The 25,529-nt window shown below is 49.4% G+C and overlaps 1 protein-coding gene across 1 annotated transcript in view; it reads left to right on the top strand.

The window, feature by feature from the left end:
• CNTN6 (contactin 6) overlaps nucleotides 1-25,529 on the top strand; it is a gene marked incomplete at both ends in the record, with an annotated part of 128,519 nt that overhangs the window by 14,161 nt on the left and 88,829 nt on the right. Inside the window, 2 exons of the mRNA XM_079795482.1 lie at nucleotides 16,611-16,746; nucleotides 23,650-23,825. Coding sequence (XP_079651608.1) covers nucleotides 16,611-16,746; nucleotides 23,650-23,825 — 312 coding nt within the window. The remainder of the gene's footprint in view (nucleotides 1-16,610; nucleotides 16,747-23,649; nucleotides 23,826-25,529) is intronic.

Raw genomic sequence — 25,529 nt, 5'->3', positions numbered from 1 at the left:
CCAATCGCTGCTTCTGTTTTGTTTTCTTAATATTTTTTTATTTTATTATTGATTCCAGAGAGGAAGGGAGGGGTAGAGAGAGATAGGAACATCAATGATGAGAGAGAATCATGGATTGGCTGCCTCTTGCGCACCCCCTACTGGAGATCAAGCCCAGAAACACGGCATGTGCCCTTGACCAGGAATGGAACAGTGACCTCCTGGTTCATAGGTTGCAATGCAATCCACTGAGCCACACTGGCCTGGCCATCTCTGCTTTTCCATCCTGAAATCCAGCCCTTAGGTAAACGCTCTTAGATCACCTGGCCGGCCGCATGGACGCAGTGTGACAGCACCAGCAACAGCCGCCTTCCTTAAACTGTCCAACCTGCGCCCAGTGAGGTGCCGGCGCCTTACAGGGATCTTCCATTTAACTCTCAGAAACCTCCCAGGGAAACAGGAGTGGTTAATCCCATGTCAGACACAGGAACCCGGCTAAGGGAAGTGAAGCTCCTGCCCAGGGCCACATGGCTGATACATGAGAGCGATGGGATCGGAACCCCGATCTCTCCAACCCCAAAACAAGGTGGTTCCATCACCTCCCTGGCCACCTGCGGTTTCCGTGGGGGCCCCCTTTATTGTGTGATCGGTTAGATTGCTTTCAGCTTCGTTCTGTTCCGTGGTTGACAAAGTGGAGGCACCTGTGGCTCTCCAAAGCCCTGGACACTGGACTGGAAGTGCAGCGGCTCGGGAAGTCTCCTAGCAACCTGGGCCGGCTGCCCTCTCAGCCTCCCTGCCCCTCGCTCTCTGCCACCAGGGGCATCGGTCCCGTCTCAGACTCCAGGCCCTTCATCTGCACACGCACACGCTGGACTTGGGCATTTTCAGTTCCTTCTCACGTCGCATGGTCTGCGATGCTCTGGCCACAGGGCGTTGCTGCCCCACCAGGGGCTCATGCCACGCGCCTGAGGAAAGGGGGTCAGAGGAAATTCTGCAATCCCTGCGGCCGCCCTTCGTGCTCATTCGAGGCTCTCCCTGTGCCGCCCCGCAGGTCCCGAGCGCTGACTGATGACGTGGTCCTTTATCGAGTGGGTCCTCTGGCCTCTGCCTTCTCGGCCTCGGGCATCTCGCTGGGACCCACAGGATACCTTCCCTTTTACAAAGGTTTTGTTTTCTCCCCTAAGAACCCTGTTTGTTTTCTCCGGGAGAGGTAGCGCTAGCAGGTATGCGCATCTCTTCTGTGACCTAGATGAAAGGCATTCCCTGAATGGCCTGTGATGGGCCTGCCACCCTGCGCAGCGCCCTCCCAAGGCGGAGAAGAATCGTGTCTCTCAGTACACAGACAGAGGACAGAGTTTCAGGTTCAACCGTTTCCTATGCGGGAGGGCGGACTCCGCCCCAGACGGACATCATTAGCTGTAACTCAGGAACTTCCCAGGTTTCCCAGGCTCACAGAGGGCGGTGGGGAAGGTCCCAGAAGCCATGGGGAAGGTCACAGAAGGCAGTGGGGAAGGTCACAGGGGGCATGGGGAAGGTCACAGAGGGCATGGCGAAGGTCACAGGGGGCATGGGGAAGGTCATAGAAGGCAGTGGGGAAGGTCACAGAGGGCATGGGGAAGGTCACAGAAGGCAGTGGGGAAGGTCACAGGGGGCATGGGGAAGGACACAGAGGGCATGGCGAAGGTCACAGAGGGTGTGGGGAAGGTCACAGGGGGCATGGCGAAGGTCATAGAAGGCAGTGGGGAAGGTCACAGGGGGCATGGCGAAGGTCACAGAGGGCGTGGGGAAGGTCACAGAAGGCAGTGGGGAAGGTCACAGGGGGCATGGGGAAGGTCACAGAGGGCATGGCGAAGGTCACAGAGGGCATGGGGAAGGTCACAGGGAGAAGACAGATGAGGCTGAGGGGGAGGGACACACACAGGGGACTTGGGAAGTCCCTTCACAAATTGGAAGGCGTTTCCCCTTTGGGTAAGGATCGTGTAGACATGATAGACACGAAAGGGTCTCCAGCTGGAAGGGGAGGCGGGGGGAATTGGGGGAGAGGAACAGCAATCATGAACGAACCTGTGAACTGAAAAGACGCCCGGCTGCTCAGTGTGAACCTGCGGGCAGAATGGGAGGTGCGCGGCAATCACAGTCACCAAGGCACAGAAGCCGATGCCCAGTTCAGGGATCTGGCTGCCGCGATGCAAGATGGGTGTCGATCTGGGATGTGACTGCAGGCGGGACGTGGGCCTTGGCCTGGCCCTGTGCATGGAGGGGAGCGGAAGCAGATGCTGAGGGCCTCGGGCGTGTGAGGCATCCTCGGCTCCATCGGGGCCCTTTCCTGCAGGGAAGGAGGAAGAGAACTAGATCCGGGGTCTGGCCATGAGCCCCTTCTTCCATCTGTGGGCAGAGAGTTTAGAACCAAAGTGGACACTGAGGAACAGAGAGGATGAGGCTGTGCTGGGGCCTCGGTGAAGGGGGAGTCCTCGCGCCACGGCACGAAGAAAGACAGTGGCATGGATGGGAGGAGAGACGCCTGTCCGGCCGGTGAGGTGAAGAGAGTGGCTGGGGGAGACGACCGAGCAGGTCCCGGCGAGGAGGGAGGAGCAGTCACAGAGCTGGGAAGCACGCCGGAGTGATTTCAGGGGTGAACCGTCGCTTTTGAGAGAGCCAGTAAGGACATCAGAATTGGAATTGGAAAAACAGGCTGAAGGGCCAGCCTTCACAAATGTTTATGGAGGTCCCACAATGTCCTAGGGATGGCTTTATTTATTTTTAATAGCATTTATTTTCTTTTTGTATTTGTATTGATTTCAGAGAGGAAGAGAGAGGGAGAGAGAGATAGAAACATCAATGATGAGAATCATTGATTGGCTGCCTCCTGTACGCCCCACACTGGGGATCGAGCCCGAAACCCAGGCATGTGCCCTGACCAAGAATCAAACCGTGACCCCCTGACTCTACAGGCTGATGCTCAACCACTGAGCCACGCCGACCAGGCTCCCAGTGATGGCTTTAGAGGCGCGGGAGACAGCAGTAGCCCTGTAGCCTCTCGTTCTGTGAACTTGCCCAAATGTATGCCGTTGTAACCTTGGTCTCCATCTCCGTGAGGCACGGATGACAATACCTGCCTCCCTGGTGAGGGTTAAATTCCCCGCTATTTGCTGAATGTTTTGTGAATCAGAAACAACTACCCCAAAGCCTGTGATTATAATCATGGCGGGTTGATTATTCTCGTCCACTTGATAGAATTGTTTCCACAATGTCCTCGCCTTTGTTTGCTGCTTTGCTTTATCACAACTGCTCACCGGGTCTTAGCCATTGGCAGCTCCGTGAGAATCAAAACGGAGCTTCCGCACCGGCCACCGGCCGCCCACTCTCTGACCTTTTCCCCTGGGATGCTGGCACCCCAGAGCCTTTTATCCTCTCTAATTCCCTTCCATTTTCACAGCTCGCGGGAGCAGTGCTGTTTTCTTTGATAAGATCGCTGAAGGTGACCCCATGTTCTCCAGAGAGACACACTGAGTCAAACTCCTCCCCCCACACCCTCACCCACCCACACCGCGAAGGCAGAGAGCTTGGAGTTGTTCTAGACGGAGGTCAGGGGAGGCGGAGCTGACCTCTCAAATACGTGGTTACCCGCGCAGCCTCAAGTCACGCAAGCTGCTTCATTTGTTCCAAATCGTTGCTCTTTTGCGATGTCTTCTTGTTTTACAAAGAAAATTGAAAAACAAATGTTTTTACCACAAGAAATAGAGAGTTTTGCATGGCCAGTGTGGCTCAGGAGGTCAGGGTTCAATTCCCAGTCAGGGCACATGCCCAGGTTGTGGGTTCAATCCCCAGTAGGGAGTGTGCAGGAGGCAGCTGATCAATGAGTCTCTCTCATCATTGATGTTTCTATCTATCTCTCCCTCTCTCTTCTTCTTTCTCTAAAATCAACCCAAAAAATTTAACCAAAGAGAAATATATAGTTTATTTTTGTTGATGTATTTTTAAAGCATTCTGATCATACAGACATCTACACTTGTGGGCTGCATCTTACCAGGACACACGTTCTGTACACACCGAAGCATGCGTGCCCATCTGTGTCTCCGGTGTCATGTGTGTGCAGTTTTGGTCTGCGAGGTGACATCTTTCTAGCTAGGTGTGTCCACCAGGGGACTTGCCCTCTGTCCTTGTCATTTGTTGGTGTCATGTTAAGTACTCATGGTGTAAGCATCCAGGCTCTTCACGGGTGTGGAAAATTGATATTTGAGAGCATGTTATTCTGCTAATTTGGAGTAACTCTTTACAAAGAATCCAAACAGTAATAACATTTATAAGACTACTCACTAGACTATTCAATGTTCATCTATTCCACACATCTCTGCTCTTTCCACACACTCCATAGCAAATACCCTCTCTGCCCACCATCAGCCATCACCCCAATCACCCCACCAGCATCACTCCTGTCACCATAGAAACCACCCCGGAAGATCTCCTCCTTCCATTTCAAAGCTTTATACTTTCAAGGCACTCGTTATATATGGAATGATTTCAAGACATGTTTCTATTCACCTGTTATATTAATATCTCTATTTCTAGCTACTCTTCTAAGACTTTTGTTCAGAAATGGTAGAAGAATCTACTTATTGTCTTATCCGAGGGAGACAAATGAATCCAGCCTGGCACGCCCACACAGGAGCGATCAGGAGCTATATGGGCCAAGATCAGGGTGGGGGTGAGGCAATGAGCATCTCCCTTCCCCGTTTTCCAGGAGGTCCTGGAGTTCAAGGACGTGGCACTGTGTTTGTTCCCAGAGAGCTGGAGGAGGACCTCATGGAGGGCGGGCAGTAGCATATTCCGGGGTCACCATGGGCCTTTACTCAGTAGTTCATTCTGAGCAAGTCTGGTGGAGTTTTTACTAATTGAAAATGGGAGCATAATCCTAGAGGAGGATGCAAGGTACACTGAGTGGGGCTTTTTAGTTTAAATCACAGCAAGCGCTCCCTTGTCTCCTGTTGCTATTTTGCCTGGTTTTCTTTGTTCTTAACCTCAAAAAAATGTAGCTCCTGTATGAGCTGTGCATGTATTTATAGCCTCTGCCCCACATCTCCTGTGGATAAGAGAACAGGAAATTGATGAGCTATGCCCGAATGCATGTGGCATCCAATTGTACTTCAGTCCCAGCTCTACACGTGGAATCTGACTGGGATGTGGACTGCGCATCTGTGAAAACTTGTTCTTGCCTGTGTAATGGCGGTGCCTCGACGGCGTCACTTCTTCCTTTTCAAGTCATGACCTGGAGAAGTGAAGGCCTGGCGTCGCTGTCCGAGGCGTGGCTGAAGAGCAGGGCCACGGGAGCCACCGTCTCCAACGCGGTCTCAAACAATCCTGTTCTTTTCGTCGCACTGTTGTGTAACTTCCTGAAATGGTTAGTGTGATTCTCACAGGCATGCTCCCTTTTCTTCTTTCATGGGTGAGCTAAAGCTGCGATTTTTAAAAAGGCCGGGACGGAATATTCTACATGCCCAGGCATTGACTTTGAAAGGCCCATGCCATGCTGCTAGCGTCATACTGAAATGTGTCGTCCTCAGAGGAGGAGGGTCCTTCTCACAGAACGAGCACCCTAGACACAGGACGGTGGGGCTGTCCCAGTCAGAGGAGAGCAAGCCAAGGAGCTGAGTCTGACCGGAGAAGGCGGTACATTCTTCTATGAAACGGCAATGCCATCCGTTTATTCAGAAAGAGGCTGCAGCTTAACGTGGATGATCAGCCAGCTGGTAATGTTAAATGTAGGAAAAATACCACGTGAAAATTTAAATTAAAAAAGACGTGGGTTGGTCAGAGGAGGTGTGCCCGGCGCTGAGTCAGGATCCTATTTTTTTCTTCAGTGGCTGCTGTTTCACAAGGACCAGGATTCTGATTGTCCAACTGGGTGTGTGTTTTTTGGCGCTCGGTGCTACTTATTTTTGTCCTGCTCAGGGTTGGTTGCTTAATCTGTAAGGCCAGGGGACACTGGCCATTTAGGGCCTCTGGTTCACCTCCCTGTCTAAGTGCTATTTATCCACAATCAACCTACACACACACACACACACTCACACACACACACACTCACACACACACTCACACACACACACACACTCACACACACACACACACACACATACTCACACACACATTCACACACACACTCACACTGCAAAATCCTTAATGATGACCCAACAGCCCCAGGTGAAAAGTCAAGCCATGCTCACCAGCAACTGCGAGCAGCAGCCGTACCTCGGGGAGGGCAGGACCCGCCTTCTGGTCTCGGGGCTCGTCTGTCCTCTCAGAACCAAGGGCCCGGTTCCCATCTCCTCGCCTGGGCATCCCCCCTGCTCCCCAGGGGCTGACAGACTTCAGAGGAGGCACTGCTTTCGATACTCCATCCCCCAGCAAGAACGGGACTTCACATAGAAAACTTTGAAGAGTCACAGATTTATATGCCGGCTTATGGAATTGGCAAGAATTGAATCCCTTTGGAACTGGCAGAAGTTGATGGAGTAATAACATTTTTTAAAGCTTACATTTTAATAACATTAGGAAATTGTAAAAGATGACTGGATGTACAGAACGAGCCGCCTCACTGTACATTTGGTTGGCCTATGGCCTCTGAGGACTGGATTTTGGTTTAAAAAATACAAATAAATCAATTAAACTTTTAAAAATGCTTTCGATTAAAATCGGAAATGACTCTACATTGTAATATGAAAAATTAATCTTGTCAATGAGCAAGATAAATAATGGTCACAAATACCGTTAGACGTCTCCACATAAACGTAGAAAAAGGGAACATCCAGTTACCTTGGAGAAAGCAGTGGGCTTCCTCCCATGAACTCTGCCTGCCAGTACACACACACACACACACACACACACACACACACACATGCACACACGCACGCACACACACACACGCAAGCACGCAAGACGCACACACGCACGCACATTTCTGGACGTCCTTCTTCGCAGTCAGCATGGTCTACCTTGCTTTGCATAAATATACAGGTTTGACTGCAGCTGACCTTAAGCCCTACAAGGTCAGGGCTAGTCTGCACCCGGGAAAGTACCCGCCACACTCACCTGTCTCTCCCGCTCCCACTCAATAAATTGTCCTTTAACGAATGACTAGATGGACGAATCCACCCACCAGTCATAGACTGTAGAGCAGGACACTCAGACGAGCTCAGCCTGAGCTGATGGTACATCGTCTCCTCGGCATTGACTCCACCTGCACTGGGTACCGGCTGCAGGGGGAGCCGTTGAGGGACCGCTGAACTCACTGGGAAAGAACTCTGTGACTGAGCAATAGCACCTGCCAAGCCAACAGAACAGGAACTAGGCCACCACCTCCGCCATCAAGTAACCCCCCACCCCAGGTCACAATAAAACAGTATGGAGGCTCCTCAAAAACTTAAAAAGTAGAACTACCCAACAACCCAGCCATTCCATTTGCGGGTATCTATCTAAAGAAAACAAGAACGCTTACTTAAAAATATGCATGCACCTCTACGTTAACCCTGGCATTACTTACAATAGCCGAGCTATGAAAGGAGCCCAATTACCCATCAAGAGACTAGCAGATGAAGAAGTGGTACCGTTGCACAATGGAATATTACTCAGCCACGAAAAAGAAGGAAAGCCTGCCCGTGGTGACAACATGCGTGAGGGTATTAGGCTTAGTGAAATAAGTTAGACAGAGAGAGACAAATAATGTATTTTTTCACTTATATGTGGAATCTAAAGAGCAAAATAACAAACAAAACAGAAACAGACTCATCGATGCAGAGAACAGACCCGTGCTTTTCAGCGGAGGCTGAGGGGACACTGAAAAGGTGAAGGAGATGAGGAGATACACACTTACAGTCATAACATAAATGTCACAGGATGTCACGCACGGCCTAGGGAACAGAGGTAATAACGTCGTAATAACTCTGCTCCGTGACAGATGGGCGCATGGCTTGTCACCGCGGTCACATCCCAAGGTGGGTAGGTGTCTGCCACTGTGTTGACGCCTAACACTAATACACATCGTATGTCAACTGCACTGTAATAAAAATACAGACTTTGATGTCAGAAATAGAGCTTCCAGGCTCAGCTCTACCATTTGCTGTCACTTAACCTGTCCGCACTCACTGTGCTCAGCAAGGGAAAAGTGGGGTCACCGCGGTGCCTTCTTCACGGGGTGGGGCGAGCCATGGCACGCGATAGGAAATCTGCAAAGCTCATGCGGGAAGCTGTCCATGTGTGATCTTGATGGGTATTTCTCTGGTATTTCTCTTCTTCCGGATCATATTTGTAAAGTCGATTTCCTCTCTGGGTCCCCATGTCCTTCTCAAGAACTCCATGGTTCAACGGGATATTCCAGTGGGTTTCACCTGTTAGATACACTTATGGTCGGTCAGTGCTCCATTCATCCCCAGGTTGAAAGCATCATTCGGCCTTCCCAGGGCACTCACGTCAAAAAGTCAATGCAGAATCAACATTTGGTAAAATACAGTGGTTGTGAGCGTTCCGTTCAATGAGTTTTAATGAATGTACTCACCAGGACGCCACCACTCATAACAAGACATAAACATTCCCTTCGCCCCAGGAAGTTTCTCAAGTCCTTTTTCAATTAAAAAATAAAAATAAAAATAAGGCAATGCCTCAAAAACACATGTCCTCCTACAGAAGCTCCGTGCTAACCTTCTCTAGGCTTCATTCTGCCAACCTGGGCTTCAGCCAGGGCGTGCCCATCGCCGGCCGCCTTCCCTCAGCTCAGCAGAAAGTGTGACAAAGAGGAAAGAACAGTGAACCCAGGAACACTGCGGAGGCCATTTAAGATCAGCCAACCCGGGCGAGTACCCCCGCCCCCCCCCCAGACTGTTTGAAGGTGGGAATCTGCACTTTATGCGGCATCTGCTAAGTTTGCTGATGACTTCGGAAAGGAGGGACACCTCTCACAGAAGTGGGGGTGCCCAGGCAGCATGTGGGCATGCGGGCGCCACACTCGGCATCTGCCTCTCTGTGGAGTGAGGGTCTGGGCTCTCCCAGCACCAAATGGGCCAGGTCTTTATGGAGGAGCCCTTGCTAAGCAAATGTGTGTGACATTTTTGTATCAATCAGAAAAATAGACAGCGTGCCCCCCCCCAAATGTACACACTCTTGGAATAATGATAGAGGCAGTGTTTGCATGTCAGCTCCGTTCTCACACTCCCAGTGGCATCTGAGGATGAATTTCCTTTGTTCAAAGCTCAGTCTGGCTGGAAAGAAAGAAGCATCAGTGAGCTACCAGCTGTTCCAGTGTGCACACGTGTTTTGGGGGACCTCGTACTAGTTTGTGCTCATGAATTGACTATGTCATTATCGAGACGGTTGTTTTTAGATATTGTTTTTATTTCAGTGATTGCTTTTTGCGAGTGCCCCATGTTGGGCTGCCAGTTGCAAGTCTCCCCCCACCCCCCCATGTCCCGCATGGTTCAGGGTTCAGGTTCAGGGTTCGGGCTCTGGAGGAGGCCGCACACAAATGAAAGACTAGATAAGAAAGTATAAATTTGGGAATTGGGGGCCAGGCGGGAGCCCACCTCAAGGGGAAGGACTCAGCCTTACTCTAGCCTTGTGGATCCCTTTTATTCAGGTTTGGGATCCACCCACAGCTCCTAGGCAGGCAATTCCAGGAATAGCTCCCTGATAGCCCATCAGCAAGGACTTACATAAGACTAAAAGGTGGAGGTTGCTTTAGCTACCTTTGTCTCAACTAGACAGTGGGTGCTCGGCTCTGACCTTTCAGAGTTTCGAGGTTGACCAGCCTTCCGGGTTCCTGGTCCACACCTCCCTGCCAGTGAGGACAATGGGCGGCTTCCAACAGCTTTTCTGTGCGGTTCCCAGGTTCCTGGCATGCATTATCCAGGATGCTGTCTTTCTCAGCCTGCATTTCCTCATCATCTCCCCCGAAAGGAGCCCGCTTGGCTCCTGCCCATGAAGGGTTAACACCCTGTCCATCTGAGCATCTGTTTATGGAACATGCACATCTGTGCTTGAAGCATAACCAGTCCTTTGTTTTCACCACCCACTGTCACCTCATTGCGGGTGGACTGACCCACGGGAAACATGTGCTCCACTCCCTGTGTCCTGCTACCTGATGGAGTGGGTTCCTGCATGGATCCCACCTTCTTCTTTTTTTTTTTTTTTAAATATATTTAATTGATTTTTTTTTACAGAGAGGAAGGGAGAGGGATAGAGAGTTAGAAACATCCATGAGAGAGAAACATCGATCAGCTGCCTCCTGCACACTCCCTACTGGGGATGTGCCTGCAACCAAGGTACATGCCCTTGACCGGAATCGAACACGGGACCCTTCAGTCCCCAGGCCGACGACGCTCTATCCACTGAGCCAAACCGGCTAGGGCTGATCCCACCTTCTTATGCTCTGTATTTCTGATGCTTTGCCATCCGGGACCTGGCTGACCTTGGAGAGACTGACCCTCCAGGGCAGCCAATTCCCAGGGTCAGGAGAGGACTCGCTGCAGGTCTTTCACAGGCAAACCAACCAGTCCAGGGCCCATTCCCCCTGTGCCCTCCTCATAGGCCCCTCCCCTCTGGGCCTATATCCCCTGCCCTAATCAGCCCAGCGCCAGGTACCAGACAGGTAGCAACAGCCTCACACCCAAGGCAGCTGCAATTATTCAAACCAGTGTACCCTAAACCCCCCACCCCCTCCATCCTCCGACTGTTCCTTCACCTGGGAACCACAGTGAAGCCTCCTGCCTGCATCCCTCCACCCCGTGTCCCTGACTGACAGGACATGGCCCTCCCCTGGGGACTCGAACACCCTTTTCAGAGGCAGCAGCTCCTGAGCCTGCTGTCCTCACTGCACTTGGATAACCGTAATGGATCAGGAAGCTGGCAGGCCAGCGTGGACCCTGCAGAGTTTTGAGAGATGTTTGTTAGAGGCACGGTCAGGCCGTAGCGTGTCCCTGTCCCTGGCAATCTTAGCGATCTCTGTGCTGGTGGGGAGGATGGCAAAGGGATCAATGTATGGCCGTGGCAGTCCCACTATTTGGGACCAAACCCTGACTTTGCTACCTCTGAGCGACGTGATGTAGAACAAGTCCCTGGTGCCTCATCTTCCACCCGAAAGACGCGATGAGTATCCCCCGTACACGGCCTGGGCTTGTGGGGAGTACTAGCCAACATGTGCCAGGCGCTGCAACCTTGGGGAGTCTCCAAGACCACCCTCCCTTCCGATATAACTGCAAGTTTAGGAGGCCCCCGAGCCCCTCAGGCTTGGTCATTCCCTGGAAGGACTCACGGATTCCTCATTGTTCTCACGTCTATGGTTTATTCGGTGAAAGGACACGGATTCAGCCGCGAGAGGAGGCGCCCAGGGTGGTGTCCAGGGAGTCCCACGGGCAGAGTCTCCAGCCGTCCTGTCCCAAGGGAAGGCCCCACCGCCAATCTTTATTGGGGCTCAGTCATGGGGACTTGGTTACTGCCCCTGTGGCCTACCACATACCCCCCCCCCCCCTAACACCAGGAATCCCAGTTGGCAGAGGGGATCTGGCTGGCCAAGGCCCCAGATCAACAAACATTCTCACCAGGTAGGACACTCCAGGACTCAGAGATTACCCCCTAATGGGCAGACACTTCCTTGGGCCGGTCAGAGACAGGGATGCAGCATGACACAGAACAAATGAAACCCCGTCCTTCCCCTGGGTCTGAAAAGAAGAAAGTGGCATCTCCCTTCCCTCTCCCCGCTTTGGAGCAGAGCAGCCCTTCCTCTCTGTAAAAAATCAATAAAATATATTTTTAAAAAATTTAAAAAAAAAGGGCTGTGCTGAGGAAAAACTCACATGACTCATGCAAAGCCCTTAGACCTGGGACATGGTTAGCTCTCAGTAAATATCCATTTAAAAAACATACAGTTAAGACACAAATAGGTTAAACTCTTTATACTCAATGAAGAGTTTGGTGATGATTTTTTTTTTTTTTTGCTTGTTTGTTTGTGGGTTTTTTAGTATATTTTTATTGATTTCAGAGAGGAAGGGAGAGAGATAGAGACATCAATGATGAGAGAGACTCATGGACTGGCTGCCTCCTGCACACCCCACACTGGGAATCGAGCCCACAACCTGGGCCTGTGCCCTGACCGGGAATCGAACCATGACCTCCTGGTTCATGGGTCAGTGCTCAACCACGGAGCCACACCGGCTGGGCTGGTGATGGGCTTTTACAAGAAATTCATTAATTATAATATTAGAATCTGATCTGTATTGTCATTTATTTGTTTGTTTCTTAAATATGAATCGAGGGATTATCACATGCACTATTGCAGGTCTTGGGGATTCAGAGGGAAACAAAAATAGCCCAAAATAAAGAACATCCACGGACCTTCCTGGCAGCCCAGGCAGGGCCATTCCCACACATCTCGTCGAAGACTGAGGGCCCAGGGAGCAGAATCCGTGGGACACTGATGAAATCAGGGCGCATGCTGAGATCATTAGCTTCATTACTCCACTTTCCCCATTGTTTCATCTGCCAGATTCTCTACAGCTCAAAGATACAAAAGCATTGTCTTGGAGACAAGGAGTTATTCAGACCCCCCACTTCACCGCCCCCACTGCCTCCGAGACTCTCCCCACCGGCGGTTTTGGGTTAGAAGCATAATTGGCTATGAGTCACGTCAGAGCCATTGACCATGGACACGGAAGGCAGCAACATCCATCAGCCGCGGGAAGAGCCAGGTCCCGCTCTCCGATTCATCCCTGGCTGGTCATTAAGGATGCTGAGGCAGCTCCCAGTTAATTGGACCATTGTCTCTCCAACCTCATCCATTTTCTGGCTGCGAGAGGGATAGAGGTGCCCGCCGTCCCCAGCACAGCCCTGGGGCCTTGCTAATCAGCCTTGGTGATTGGCTGGGGGGCCGCTGCTTGAACTGTTCCAGCCACTCTCGGTGAGAGGTTATGCGGGGTGGACGTTTTATCTCCCAGTCAATTACAGTTCATGAAAACTGAAAAGCTCCTAAAATTAAAAAAAAAAAAAAGCAGCATTTACAACACTTCCTGATGCAAGTCCAGCACACCCACACACCTACACCAATGCGGGCACACACGCACACCCACCACGTGGTAAAGGAGAGACACGTGTGCTTACGGAGGCAAGGTCACGTGGTGATACAGAGCGAGTCCTGGTCAGAGTGTCTCAGTGGTTGAACATGGACCTAGGAACCGGGAGATCACAATTCAATTCCCTGTCAGGGCACATGCCTGGGTTATGGGCTCAATTAAGAGAGCCCGGGGGAGGGCGTGCAGGAGGCAGCTGATCAATGATTCTCTCTCATCATGGGTGTTTCTATAACTCTCTCCCTCTCCCTTCCTCTCTGAAATCAATAAAAATATATTTATAAAAAAAGAGAGCTTGCCTGGCCAGCATGGCGCAGTGGTTGAGAGTCGACCTATGAACCAGGAGGTCACGGTTTGATTCCCAGTCAGGGCACATGCCTGGCTTGCAGGCTCGTCCCCAGTGTGGGGTGTGCAGGAGGCAACCAGTCAATGATTTCTCTTTCATTTTTTAAAATTATCTTTATTTTTTAAATATATTTTATTGATTTTTTACAGAAAAGAAGGGAGAGGGATAGAGAGTTAGAAACATCGATGAGAGAGAAACATTGATCAGCTGCCTCCTGCATGCCTCCTACCAGGGATGTGCCCACAACCAAGGTACATGCCCTTGATTGGAATCGAACCTGGGACCTTTCAGTCCGCAGGCTGACACTCTATCCACTGAGCCAAACCGGTTAGGGCTCTCTTTCATTTTTGATGTTTTTATCTCCCTATCCCTTTCCCTTTCCCTGTGAAATCAATAAAAACATATTTAAAAAAATAATAAAGGAATAGCTTTAAATCTATTTACTTCGTTTTTCACAAATACCCTCATATCGGAAAATGTAAGACACTGGTCTGCCTCTAATTCTGGAGTAACACACTAGGCCTTCCTGAAACTACTTTTCCTTCCCTGGAAATTAGATGGTATCTCCCTGAGGGATTTTTTTTTTTTTTTTTTTTTTTTTTTTGGTAACTTGCTGGGAAGACAAAGGGAAATTGGAGAGAGAGAGGAGATTGATTATCTCGCTAGAACCTAACTGCAGGGCAGGCATCTTGACCTCAGCATGGGGCTTGGACAAGCTATAGCAGGTGGTCCGGAAACAGAGCAGAGGCCAGCCCAAAAGACACAGCCAGCGGGAGAGGCAGGGCTCTGGGGTGCGCTGCAGGGGGAGCATCCCTGGACCCAAACCTGACTAAGGACCGAGGACCGGCGGGGACATCACCCACAGTACAACCTGGAGCAAACACTGACCTTCCCTCAGTTTGAGTCAGGGTCAGCCACACAGCTCACAGCTTGCTGGTCCAGAAAACCGATGTTCTCTGTGCTTTCTGACAGTGTGACGAAGCCAGGCAGTTCTGCGATGCTTTACTAACTTCATTCCAGCCCAAGAATCGTCTCACAGTTCACCACAAGAGACCCGACAATGAACCCACAAGCTAGACTTTTCACTGCTATGAATCAAGCTTTAAGGTGTTGATAACCACAAATATCCAGGAATTGCCTGGCTGGCATGGTTCAGTGGATGAGCTTTGACCTATGAACCAGAAGGTCACAGTTCAATTCCTGGTCAGGGCGCATGCCCAGGTTGTGGGCTTGATCCCCAGTAGGGGACCTGCAGGAGGCAGCCGATCCATGATTCTCTCTCATCATTGATGTTTCTATCTCCTATCCCTCTCCCTTCCTCTCTGGAATCAATAAAAATATATTTTAAAAATATCCAGAAATAAATAAGATACCAACAGGTCATATCTCACCACCACCAAGCTATTGAGTCTTCCCAAGTGAGCCAGTGAGTTAGAGAATGCCCGATTCTATTAGCCTTAAATTCATCAATTAAATGAGATTGGAAATGTGTGTCTCACCAAGGGGACCGCAGGGATTTCATCTCTTAATTGGTGCCTGTAATGTCCTTTGAAAACCACAAATCACCTTCCAAATATAAGACATCACTCAGTCCGGTTCCACTCCCGACTTAGAGGACATGAAGTCTGCAAGCACTTCCCGTGCTGGGAGGGAAGGAAAGGAAATGAATGAATGTCTGTGGAGTGCCTGTCGTGTGCAGGGCACTGTGCTCTGTACTTAATACACACGACTTCATCCAGGATTTCTTTTCTGGGGGGAAGAGCATAATTGGAAATTTTAAAGCTGTAGCAAATGTGCAAAAAGGAACAGACAAGCCATTCAGGCCGACAAAAATTAGATTACCATATCAACATGTTTGCTTCTAATTTCTTTCCATAATTAAAAAAAAAATCAGTTTTTTTATTTAACAGTAGAGGCCCGGTGCATGAATTTGTGCACCAGTGGGGTACGTCGGCCTGGTCTGCGGGATCGGGCCAAAACCTGCTCTCTGACATCCCCCAAGGGGTCCTGAATTGTGAGAGGGCGCAGGCCAGGCCAAGAGACCCCACCGGTGCATGATCGGGGCCGGGGAAGGACACAGGAGGTTGGCCAACCAGGGAGGGACCACGGGGGAGGCTCCAGGGTGTGTCCAGCCTGTCTGGCTCAGTCCCAATCAGCCGGACCCCAGCAGCAAGCTAACCTACCAGTCAATGCATCTGCCCCCTGGTGATCAGTGCACATCATAGCGAGTGGTTGAGCGGCCTTAGCATATCATTAGCATATTACGCTTTGATTGTTTGAATGGAGGACCGGATGACTGGACACTTAGCATATTAGGCTTTTATTATATAGGATAGGACAATGTGTGTTAATTTTCCATTCAAACTATGGAAAGCTATGCAAAAAAAATAATAATTACCCAAATTTAATGATTTTTCATCATAAAATTATTAAAATTAGGTAATATTGCAGCCATCTTTCTGTGCATATAAATATAGAGGAGGTAGATTAACATGTCGACAGATTAATGCATAGACAGAGAAGAATACTTTCATTAAAATGGGATCATACCATATATGCTACTTTTAATATTGCAATTAAATTTTAAGTTGAAATAAGTAAAAATAAAGAGAATTTGGAACTTTGAATAAATGATTTAAGACAAAAAAATTTTTTTTATGTTGATACTATGTTATTTTTTTCTTTTTTATTTTTCTTTAAAAAAACAACACCTTCTTGTGTCTATAGCATGAACCAACTTAGAGAAATTTCCTAGAATTCCTTGAGCTGATTTTCCTCTGGGACGGGTACTTGTCTACCCTCGGCACGCCCTGTTTTCCCACGTTCATTGAGATGAAACGGGTGATGCTCGGGATCCGTTGGCTTGAAGGATTTCATTCGGGAAAATGGTGACATGGGACGTGAAGACTAGATGCTGATTTGGGTGGCTTTGTGGTGGTTATGCACAAGACTACCCTTGCAGGACATGGAAGCCAATTTATGGATGGACATCAGTTTGCGAAATTACTCTAAATGGCTCAAAACATCCCTTTGCACTCTTCTCCCAATGCTTTCTGTGTGTCTGAGATTGTTTCAAAGTGCGTGCCCTTTAAGTGTGAGTTGACCTGACATCCCCCGGGGCCTGGGGCCTCGCTGAGAGCCTGTGGTTTCTCACCTGGCGTCATCCTTTCCTTCTCCAGGTGACCGGGGTGACGGTCCGTTCAGCCGCCCCGTCTTCACGCAGGAGCCGCAGGACGTCATTTTCCCTTTGGCTTCGTCACAATCGGAAGTCACCCTGAGCTGTGCTGCGACCGGTTACCCTCCACCCCATTACAGGTAGGGTCCTGCCTCTTGGCACCACGCTAGTTTCCTCCTTGTCCTTGCGGTAAAACATACCCATAAAAACGTGCTCAGAGCACCCCCATTTGCTGTGAGGGGCTCAGTGTCCCACTGTGTGCCCGCTGCTCCAAGATGATACCTTAGTTCCCTAAGTTTCCCACTCTCCAGGCGGCAAGTACCCCCCACCCCCCACCCCCGGGCAGCCACTACTCGGACTGTGTTTATTGATCAGATTTGCTTAGAAGAGTTATTCTTGACGTTGTTGCCACACAGTGTCATGTTGAGGTTAGAACTGAAAGAAAAAAAGGAGGAAAGAAAGAGAAGGGAGGGAGAAAGAAAAGAAAGGAAAGAAGGAAGGAAGGAAGGAAGGAAGGAAGGAAGGAGGGAAGGAAGGAAGGAAGGAAGGAAGGAAGGAAGGAAGGAAGGAAGGAAGGAAGGAAGGAAGGAAGGAAGGAAAAGAGGGAGGGAGGAAACAGAAGGACAGAAAATAAGAGGAGGATTAAAGGAAAAGACAGGAAGGAGAGGAAGAGATGCTTCTTAAGGTGGAAAGACCACAGTGCTGGCCCATCCTGTACTCCCCTCCCAGGGTGAGGCTACTGCCTCCCTTTCCCGACACACAATGGTGATGAAGACGGTAAAGGTGCCCCTAAAAGCAGTTAATCAAGATGGAAGCCTCCTTGTATCTGATAAATTCCTGTGACCCCGCGGCTGGGCCCCATCAACCCCAAAGCATTGATTTTAGAAAATGCCTAAGAGACAGCTCTGTGCCTTCTGAGGCAGCACAGTGCTTTTGTTCTGGGCAAAGACGAGAACTCGCTGTGGTTTCCCACATGTAACCTGTGGACAATGGGGAGGAGGGGTCAGGACTGATCTGGTTCGTATAAGGTTGCAGGGAAGGCAGAATGTGATCCTCACTGTGGACGGAATGCGCACATTTTAAAGTATATGCAGGGATATAGTATGCTTGTGTAAATAATAATGGTATTTGGTTGGTGAGAATTGCATATGCAGAGTGAATATAGGAAAAGACAGAATAAATATTAGTATGACTCTTGTAACATGGCGTTTGAAAAGCATTTTTCAAAAATCGTAATTTTTATCGGGGAAGTTGAATAAACACACACAGAAAGTAACAATTTCAGCCCATTAGGGCAAAATAAACTGGTTTTGCCTACTTTTGATGTTGCATTAAAAATGCCATATTTATATGTATAACTACTTTTGATCATAAAATTATGTAGATTAATTACGTAAATGACTCCACTGCACAAAGCTAAAGAAAGACAACTGTCGCTTGTATTTTTTGAGCTAATTTCTGCATCTTTTTCCCCCAACAACAAAAGAGCTGAGAGGTGATGTCTCGTCATATAATTCTCATACACTGACCCAGGCTGCCTGTCCTTACACCCCACACCAATGAGCCCAGCTGTAGGTGAAAAATCACTCACTTAACAAATGGATTTTGTATTGTTGGTTGATTTTTTTAAATAATGAGCTGTCTTATTTAATTTAACATGCGGTTAACGTTATAAATATCTGACTAACACATTTTTCATTTCACATAATACTTAAAGTTGTAATTTTAATTTTGAGGGCTAATTTGATTGCTCATAAGAGTTGGTAGAGTTTGTTAAAGAAGGAAAAGAATATATGAGTCCCTATAAGATGAGTCCTTATTGGCTAAGTACAAGAAGCAGTCTATCAACTAATCAATCAGGTACTTATATAAGATATCTATGGGTTTACAACAGGCAGAAAAAAAATATAAAACAATGGTTCTCAAGATAATTCACCGATTAGTTTTATCTATAAAGAAATACACAGAATGCAGAGACTACAAATCTCAGGATTGTTAAATGGCTTTTGTTTCTAAGATACTTGTAACTTAGGAGGCTAAAAGACAGGCAATTTAGTTCCAATCCCATAACCTGGTTAGCCCATCTCTAATATTATAGCATAAACCACTAGTAGGCAAGAGGCTTTGAAATGGGGGAGGAAAGAACGGGTTTGGAGTGCTGAAATGTCAGGCTCAGACCCAAATTCCTTGATAATAAAGCAGAGGGCAGAGGTTGTCTCAGATAATGCCCATTAGCAACAACATGTGAAGTTGTTTCAATATGACCCTTTCTAACGTAAATTTCATAGCAACAAACTCACTATAACCACCTTCGCCTTAGGTTGTGTGTGTGAAATGGAGGAAAATCTTTGGGGTTCAGGTCCTCACATGATCTGAGGTCACGTGGATATAGTGGGAAGCCATACGAAAGAGGTGTTCACTTGGTGTGAAGAAGGACGGCGACGCTAGTCCCCACTCTGTCATCCTGTGTGTGACCTTATGTGACCTTGGAAGAATCATTCCTCTCTCCTGGCACCGGCTTCCTTATCCAGTTGATTTTGAGATGTGTGGATATTTCATTAGTAAATTCCCTTTAGCAAATTAAATCTCATGGGGGAAACAAGCGATATTTAAAGCAGAACTTTGGAACTAGTGTAAAAGCAACTTATCTAGCCCTAACTGGTGTGGATCAGTGGATAGAGCGTCGGCCTGTGGACTGAAGGGTCCCAGGTTTGATTCCAGTCAAGGGCATGTACCTTGGTTGCAGACACATCCCCAGTAGGGGGTGTTGCAGGAGGCAGCTGATCGATTTTTCCCTCTCATCGATGTTTCTAACTCTCTCTTCCTCTCTGTAAAAATCAATTATATATATATATATATATATATATATATATATATATATATATATATGGCAACTTATCTAGTGTCACTTCAAATAGAGTAAAAGCACCGTTACAAATGAGATCCCAGGAAAGCAAGAAGACGTAGACGTGTCAGGCAAGTTGGGACAGAAGCGTTCCCATGGAAAGATCCTTCTATTTTTTAACATCAGGCGGGACGTGGGCATGAAAGTCTAGCCAGGGAGCTTTGCAAAGGGACGGAGCACAGGGTCCCCAAAGATGGCACGTGGGTGGGATGCCTTATCCCTAGAAAGTCTAGGATCCCTGAGAGCAGCAAGCTTAGTCCCGGCTCAGAGGACGCATTTTATTGGAAAAGTGAGGCGACACATAAGAGGTTTCTACATGGGCCACAGCCACTGTCATCAGAGACAGGTCTTTGAAGGTCACCGAGGATGTGTGCCCCACCTGCTCTAGGCCTGCTCACCGCAGGGGGCTCCTCTCTCCAGCTCCGCCTGCCCCACCTGGTCACAGAGGCACTCCTGGGTCCGGAGGGGCCCAGGTTTGGAGTAAACCACACCAGTGCTCCCTCCGCTTCTCTCCTTCTCAGTCACCCCCTCCCACGACCCCCATGAAGCAGGAGGGAAGCTGCTGTGCACGTTTTAGAAGCGATGGAGATGACTTCTGCGGAAATTGGATGACTTGTCCAACGGTACACTAGCCCAGTGGTCGGCAAACTGCGGCTCGTGAGCCACATTCGGCTCTTTGGCCCCTTGAGTTTTTAGCAAAGGCCAGCTTAGGAGGACCCTAAGAAGTTAATAACAATCTACCTACCTATATAGTTTAAGTTTAAAAAATTTGGCTCTCAAAAGAAATTTCAATCGTTGTCCTGTTGATATTTGGCTCTGTGGACTAATGAGTTTGCCGACCACTGCGCTAGACCGAAGGTTCTCCCCACAAGGCAATGCTATCAAACGTACTAGTAGGGCACGTGGCCCCACCCCGAGAGGCTGCTCACCCCCCAGCTGTGGAGCTCTCTTCAGAGGTGCAGGGATGAGCCCAGAAACTGGCACTTTGAAGGGGCACCCCACCCCGTGTCCCAAAGCAGGGTGGGGAACCTTTCTCTGCCGAGGGCCATTTGGATACTTACCACATCATTTGCGGGCCACGCACAACTATCCACTTAAAAATTTGCCAAACATTTTTAATTGATCTTGTGGTCAAACATTTAATGAACTCGCCCCTACTGCCTTAGCAGGGCCAGACCCAGTGATTTCCCGGGTCTTATACGGCCTGCAGGCCAGCCGTTCCCCACCCCGGTTCGAAAGCAAGGCCCAGTTCTGAAACATACATGCACACATACACATGCCCCCACCCCCACGCACACACACATGCACATGTGTGCACACATGCTCACCCACCCACTTACAAACACACGCACGCACACACTTGCATTATGGCAGAAAGCAGACAGACGTGGCCCCCACCATCCTATTCTTGACTCAGGGCTTAACGTCTCAATAGTGAAGAATGTTTCCAGCAAAAGGTCAAGATTTTAATTTGAATCCATTACGTTTCCTGGGATTGGTATGATATTAATTAGATGCTTAAAGTAATCATCTAAAGCGCATTTCCTCACCGGCATCGTAGGAACATTCTCCCGGGTGTGCGGTCCTATCCGGAACGTGTGCACGACCACCACGCGGATCCATTCATACACCTCTCTCTCCATCGATTCAGACGTATTAATTAGGACGGCGCCCACGCCAGGCGCGGCCCTGGTCTATGTGCCCCGGGTAATAATCATTGCTCCGAGTGATGGGAATGATTATGGGGCGACTGCGAGACTCATTGGCTGCAGCAAAGCCGAGCACTTTGCATTTGTGTGGAGAAACAATTACGGAGCTTAATTAGGAGCATGTAAGGATGACAGCACTTATTCCAGTGATGGATTTCCTAACGAAGGGGACCTGGCGAGCCCAGGCCGTGTCTGCTTCGCTCTGAAAGGAAAGGGAGCTTGAGGCCCGGGCCGTGGCCGGGAGCCCCTGTGAGGCTGTGTGACCCCCGTGGAGGGGAGGCCGTGGGGGCAGGAGACACGCCCGAAAAGGACACTTTTCACCACTTGCTTCTCCTAACGTTGAGGCCAAGAAAAAGAACACACATTTGGCAGGAAGTTCAGCAGAGTGAAATGTAGCATTTTTGACTGTTGTCTTTCAAATTCTCTTTATTGAAAAGAAGTGGAGGTGCACAGAATTGGGTCTATAAGTTAAAAGTGACGAGTTGGTCCCAAAGCTCGGATGGATTTGATGTTGGGTCAATTACTCTGAACTTTCCCGGGGTGGAGGGTGAGTTACCTGTGTCCGTATTTCTTTCACTGTGGTAGACGCTGGCCGTCTCTCTCCATGGGGTGTTTTAGGATGCTCCTGAAAAGGTCAGTGCTGTTTGGAAGAATTTTGTAAAATGTCATTCCTTTCTTAGAGTTCACCACTCCTTCCCCCCCGCCCCACCCCCGCCCCTCAGTGCCTGTTTAGTCTGATCTTAGCGTGACCGGAGGAATCCTTGGAAACTGGCTCTATTCCATGGGAAAGGCTAGCCACTCGTTTTTCTAAATGACTGATTGTCCAAACTCAGCATCTTTAAATGTCTGTTTTCCTAAATGGTTTTTTAAATATATTTTTATTGATTTCACAGAGGAAGGGAGAAGGAGAGATAGAAACATCAGTGATGAGAGAGAATCATTGATCGGCTGCCTCCTGCACGCCCCCTACTGGGGATCAAGCCCGCAACCCGGCATGTGCCCTTGACGGGAATTGAACCCTGACCCTCTGGTTTATAGTTCGATGCTCAATCACTGAGCCACCACGGCCAGGCTCCTAAATGATTCTTATATGAATATGCACACCTGTGTCCTTGTAATGCATCTCATTAACTGTGCAGTATCCACGCTTCTACATGCCTGGATATGTTGACGAAACTTAGGGGGTGCGGGGTGGGGAAGTTAGAGATAATCACTGGGCATTCGATTCTCTTCAAATGACCGAAGGGCATTTCCAGAGCATCTGACGGTTCTTAAAAATAAAGCATGGCGAGGCCTTCCTCCCACTTAATTCATGGACTAGAGCCATGGTCGGCAAACCACAGCTCGCAAGTCACATGCGGCTCCTTGGCCCCTTGAGTGTGGCTCTTCCACAAAATACCACGTACCCTAATTAAGTTAATAACAATGTACCTACCTATATAGTTTAAGTTTAAACAATTTGGCTCTCCAAAAGAAATTTTAGTCCTTGTACTGTTGATATTTGGCTCTGTTGACTAATGAGTTTGCCGACCACTGGCCTAGAGGATTGCTCACTAATGACTAAGCCGGCAGACTTTGCTGTCTAAAGTAAAAACTTCTCGAGCCACGTCTGTGCTGTGCCAGTATCAGGCCAGCTTGGCATTTCCAAGCACCGTGGAGCTGGTTCCGGCGTGATTGATTTTCCCAGGAAGAGACCAGCAGGGACAGGCCTGTTCCGTGGCCACCAGGCTGTTGTCGAGTTGTTATCAGCCTCCGCCCGGCGCTGTGAGATCTCGGCCATCTTTCCTGGGCCGTTTGTAACACATTCGTCCGCATGTCTCTCCCTAAATCATCCTGACGTTTCATTTCGCGGTGTCAGCTCTGGGTGAGCAGGATGGTCACGCTGTTCGAAAAGTTGCTCGAGGAGTAAGATGGTCCGCGTTCTTGACGGATTGTTTTCTTTCTCATATTGAGGGTTCTGTTGCCTCTTTGTACTCATTTAGGTGAATGGTTGTAATTCATAAAGCGTAGATCTTTGTTTTGTTTAAAAAATACTTGTCTTGATTTCAGAGAACAAGGGAGAGGGAGAGATAGAAGCATCAATGATGAGAGAGAATCACTGACTAGCTGCCTCCTGCACTCCCTTTATTGGGGATCAAGCCCACAACCCAGGCATGTGCCCTGGTCAGAATCAAACCGTAACCTCCTGGTTCATAGGTCGAAGCTCAACCATTGAGCCACACTGGCCGGGCAAGAGTAATCTTTCAAATATCCTACTTACTGATTTCGCTGAGCTTGTGGGCACAGCTATCTTTGGTGGAACTGGTAGGACTGTCTCCACATGGAGCCACGCTGGGCTTTCTAATTGATGCCTGGAATGACTAAGGCTGTGTATGACCAATAGTGGCCGGCTCTATATGATTAGCATAATGTGATTTTTCCCCTTGAAGGTGGAGGCGAAATGGCACAGACCTGGATTTTTCCATGAGTTCGCACCACAGGTTGGACGGAGGCAACTTGGCGATCAGCAGCCCGCGCTGGGACCAGGACGCGGGCACCTACCAATGCCTGGCCACCAACCCGCTGGGCACGGCTCTGAGTCGGAAGGCGAAGCTCCAATTTGCATGTGAGTTTGTGGGGGGAAATCTATAATTGCTGTGATTATGAAAATGTAGTATTTTTATTACATTCACTTTAGAAGAAAATCCGGCTTTGCCGCTCAACTCCTCTCTGAGAACAAACAGGAATTTACGGAGGCGAACGTTTTCACGGCCTGTTTTGCAAATCCAGACGCCCGGGGTTCAAGGGAATCCGGTTCAATAGAAGAAGCCCATCGCACTGCTGTTACGTCTCAGGGATCATATTTAGAAACATCTCTAAACGTTCCAGATGGAAATACAAGCAAAGACACAGGCTCCGTTACTCCTCCTCCTTGTCCTCTGTGTTGAATGTTGGGGTGCAGAGCCTGCGGCGGGGAGGCCGAGGGCAGGGCTGCCTGGGGAGGTGGCTGCTCTCCCGGGGACGTGGTCTCGGGCCGCAGTGCGATGCAGGTGGGAATACAGCGGTTGCCGCAGGCGGACTTTATATTAACCGAACACTGTCCAGCGGCGTCACATAAATGTCACCCAAGTAATTACCTTGGTGACATTTGGGGACATTAGCAGATGAGCAATAGACAGAGTGCCTCATGTCCTTTATAGGCAGTGCTGCCAGGGACTGGAAAGTTCCCTGTGGAATCCAGGTAATTCTCACTGCTGAGGTGGGTGGAGCAGGAGGCCGGCTGCCATGCCCCACCCCCACCCCTGCAGCATCCCCCACCCCCACCCCTGCAGCATCCCCCACCCCCACCCCTGCAGCACTCCCCCAGCCCCACCCCTGCAGCACTCCCCCACATTCACCCCTGCAGCACCCCCCACCCCCACCCCTGCAGCACTCCCCCAGCCCCACCCCTGCAGCACTCCCCCACATTCACCCCTGCAGCACCCCCCACCCCCACCCCTGCAGCACTTCCCCACCCCCACCCCTGCAGCATTCCCCCACCCCCACCCCTGCAGCACTCCCCCACATTCACCCCTGCAGCATCCCCCACCCCCACCCCTGCAGCACTCCCCCAGCCCCAGCCCTGTAGCACCCCCCCAGCCCCAGCCCTGCAGGGGACCCATTGGGGCTCAGGGGCTAGTGATCAGGGAAAGGGCCTGTTGTCTGTCACCTTGAACAAGTAACCACTCTGAAACCTCACTAATAGAATACCTGGGCAGAGTCCGCCCTGTGGAATTACTTCAGCTCTCAGCAGTGTGTGGGTTAATAACCCGGTCTGTTTCCCCTGCAGGTCTTATGTCCCTCAGACCCTGCTCCACACATGGAGGGTCCCCTTATGGTGGCCATTTGGGGCTGCCCTTGTTTCTGAAAAATGTATACACACTTTGAATAATTATAGAGGCAGTGTTAAATAAATTACATTTCATTTCCAATTGGAACAGAATCAGCTGTCAAAGTGTGTATACATTTTTGGTGACACCCTGCATGTATGTGAATATATATATTCATAAATAGATAAGCATGCACATGTACATATGTGTACGCATGTGGTCATACACATGTAATTGTCGATGGAGGAAATAAAGCAGAATCCACATGAATAAAAAACCGTGGTCCCAGACAGCGGCCAAGTTCTCCGGTGAAAGTCATCCTCCAGCCCTCTCTGCCCCCTAGCTGGGTTTCGAACACGTGTGCTCAAGGTGAGGTGTATTTTCAATCCAGTCTCTTGCCCAAGGTCTTCACAGGAAGGAAAAAACCTTCACATTCAGAAAGTAATGTTAAAAGCCTCGTG

The sequence above is a fragment of the Cnephaeus nilssonii genome (assembly GCF_951640355.1).
Source record: "Cnephaeus nilssonii genome assembly, chromosome: 17".
Taxonomy (NCBI): Eukaryota; Metazoa; Chordata; class Mammalia; order Chiroptera; family Vespertilionidae; genus Cnephaeus; species Cnephaeus nilssonii.
This window is presented reverse-complemented; position numbering and strand designations above follow the sequence as displayed.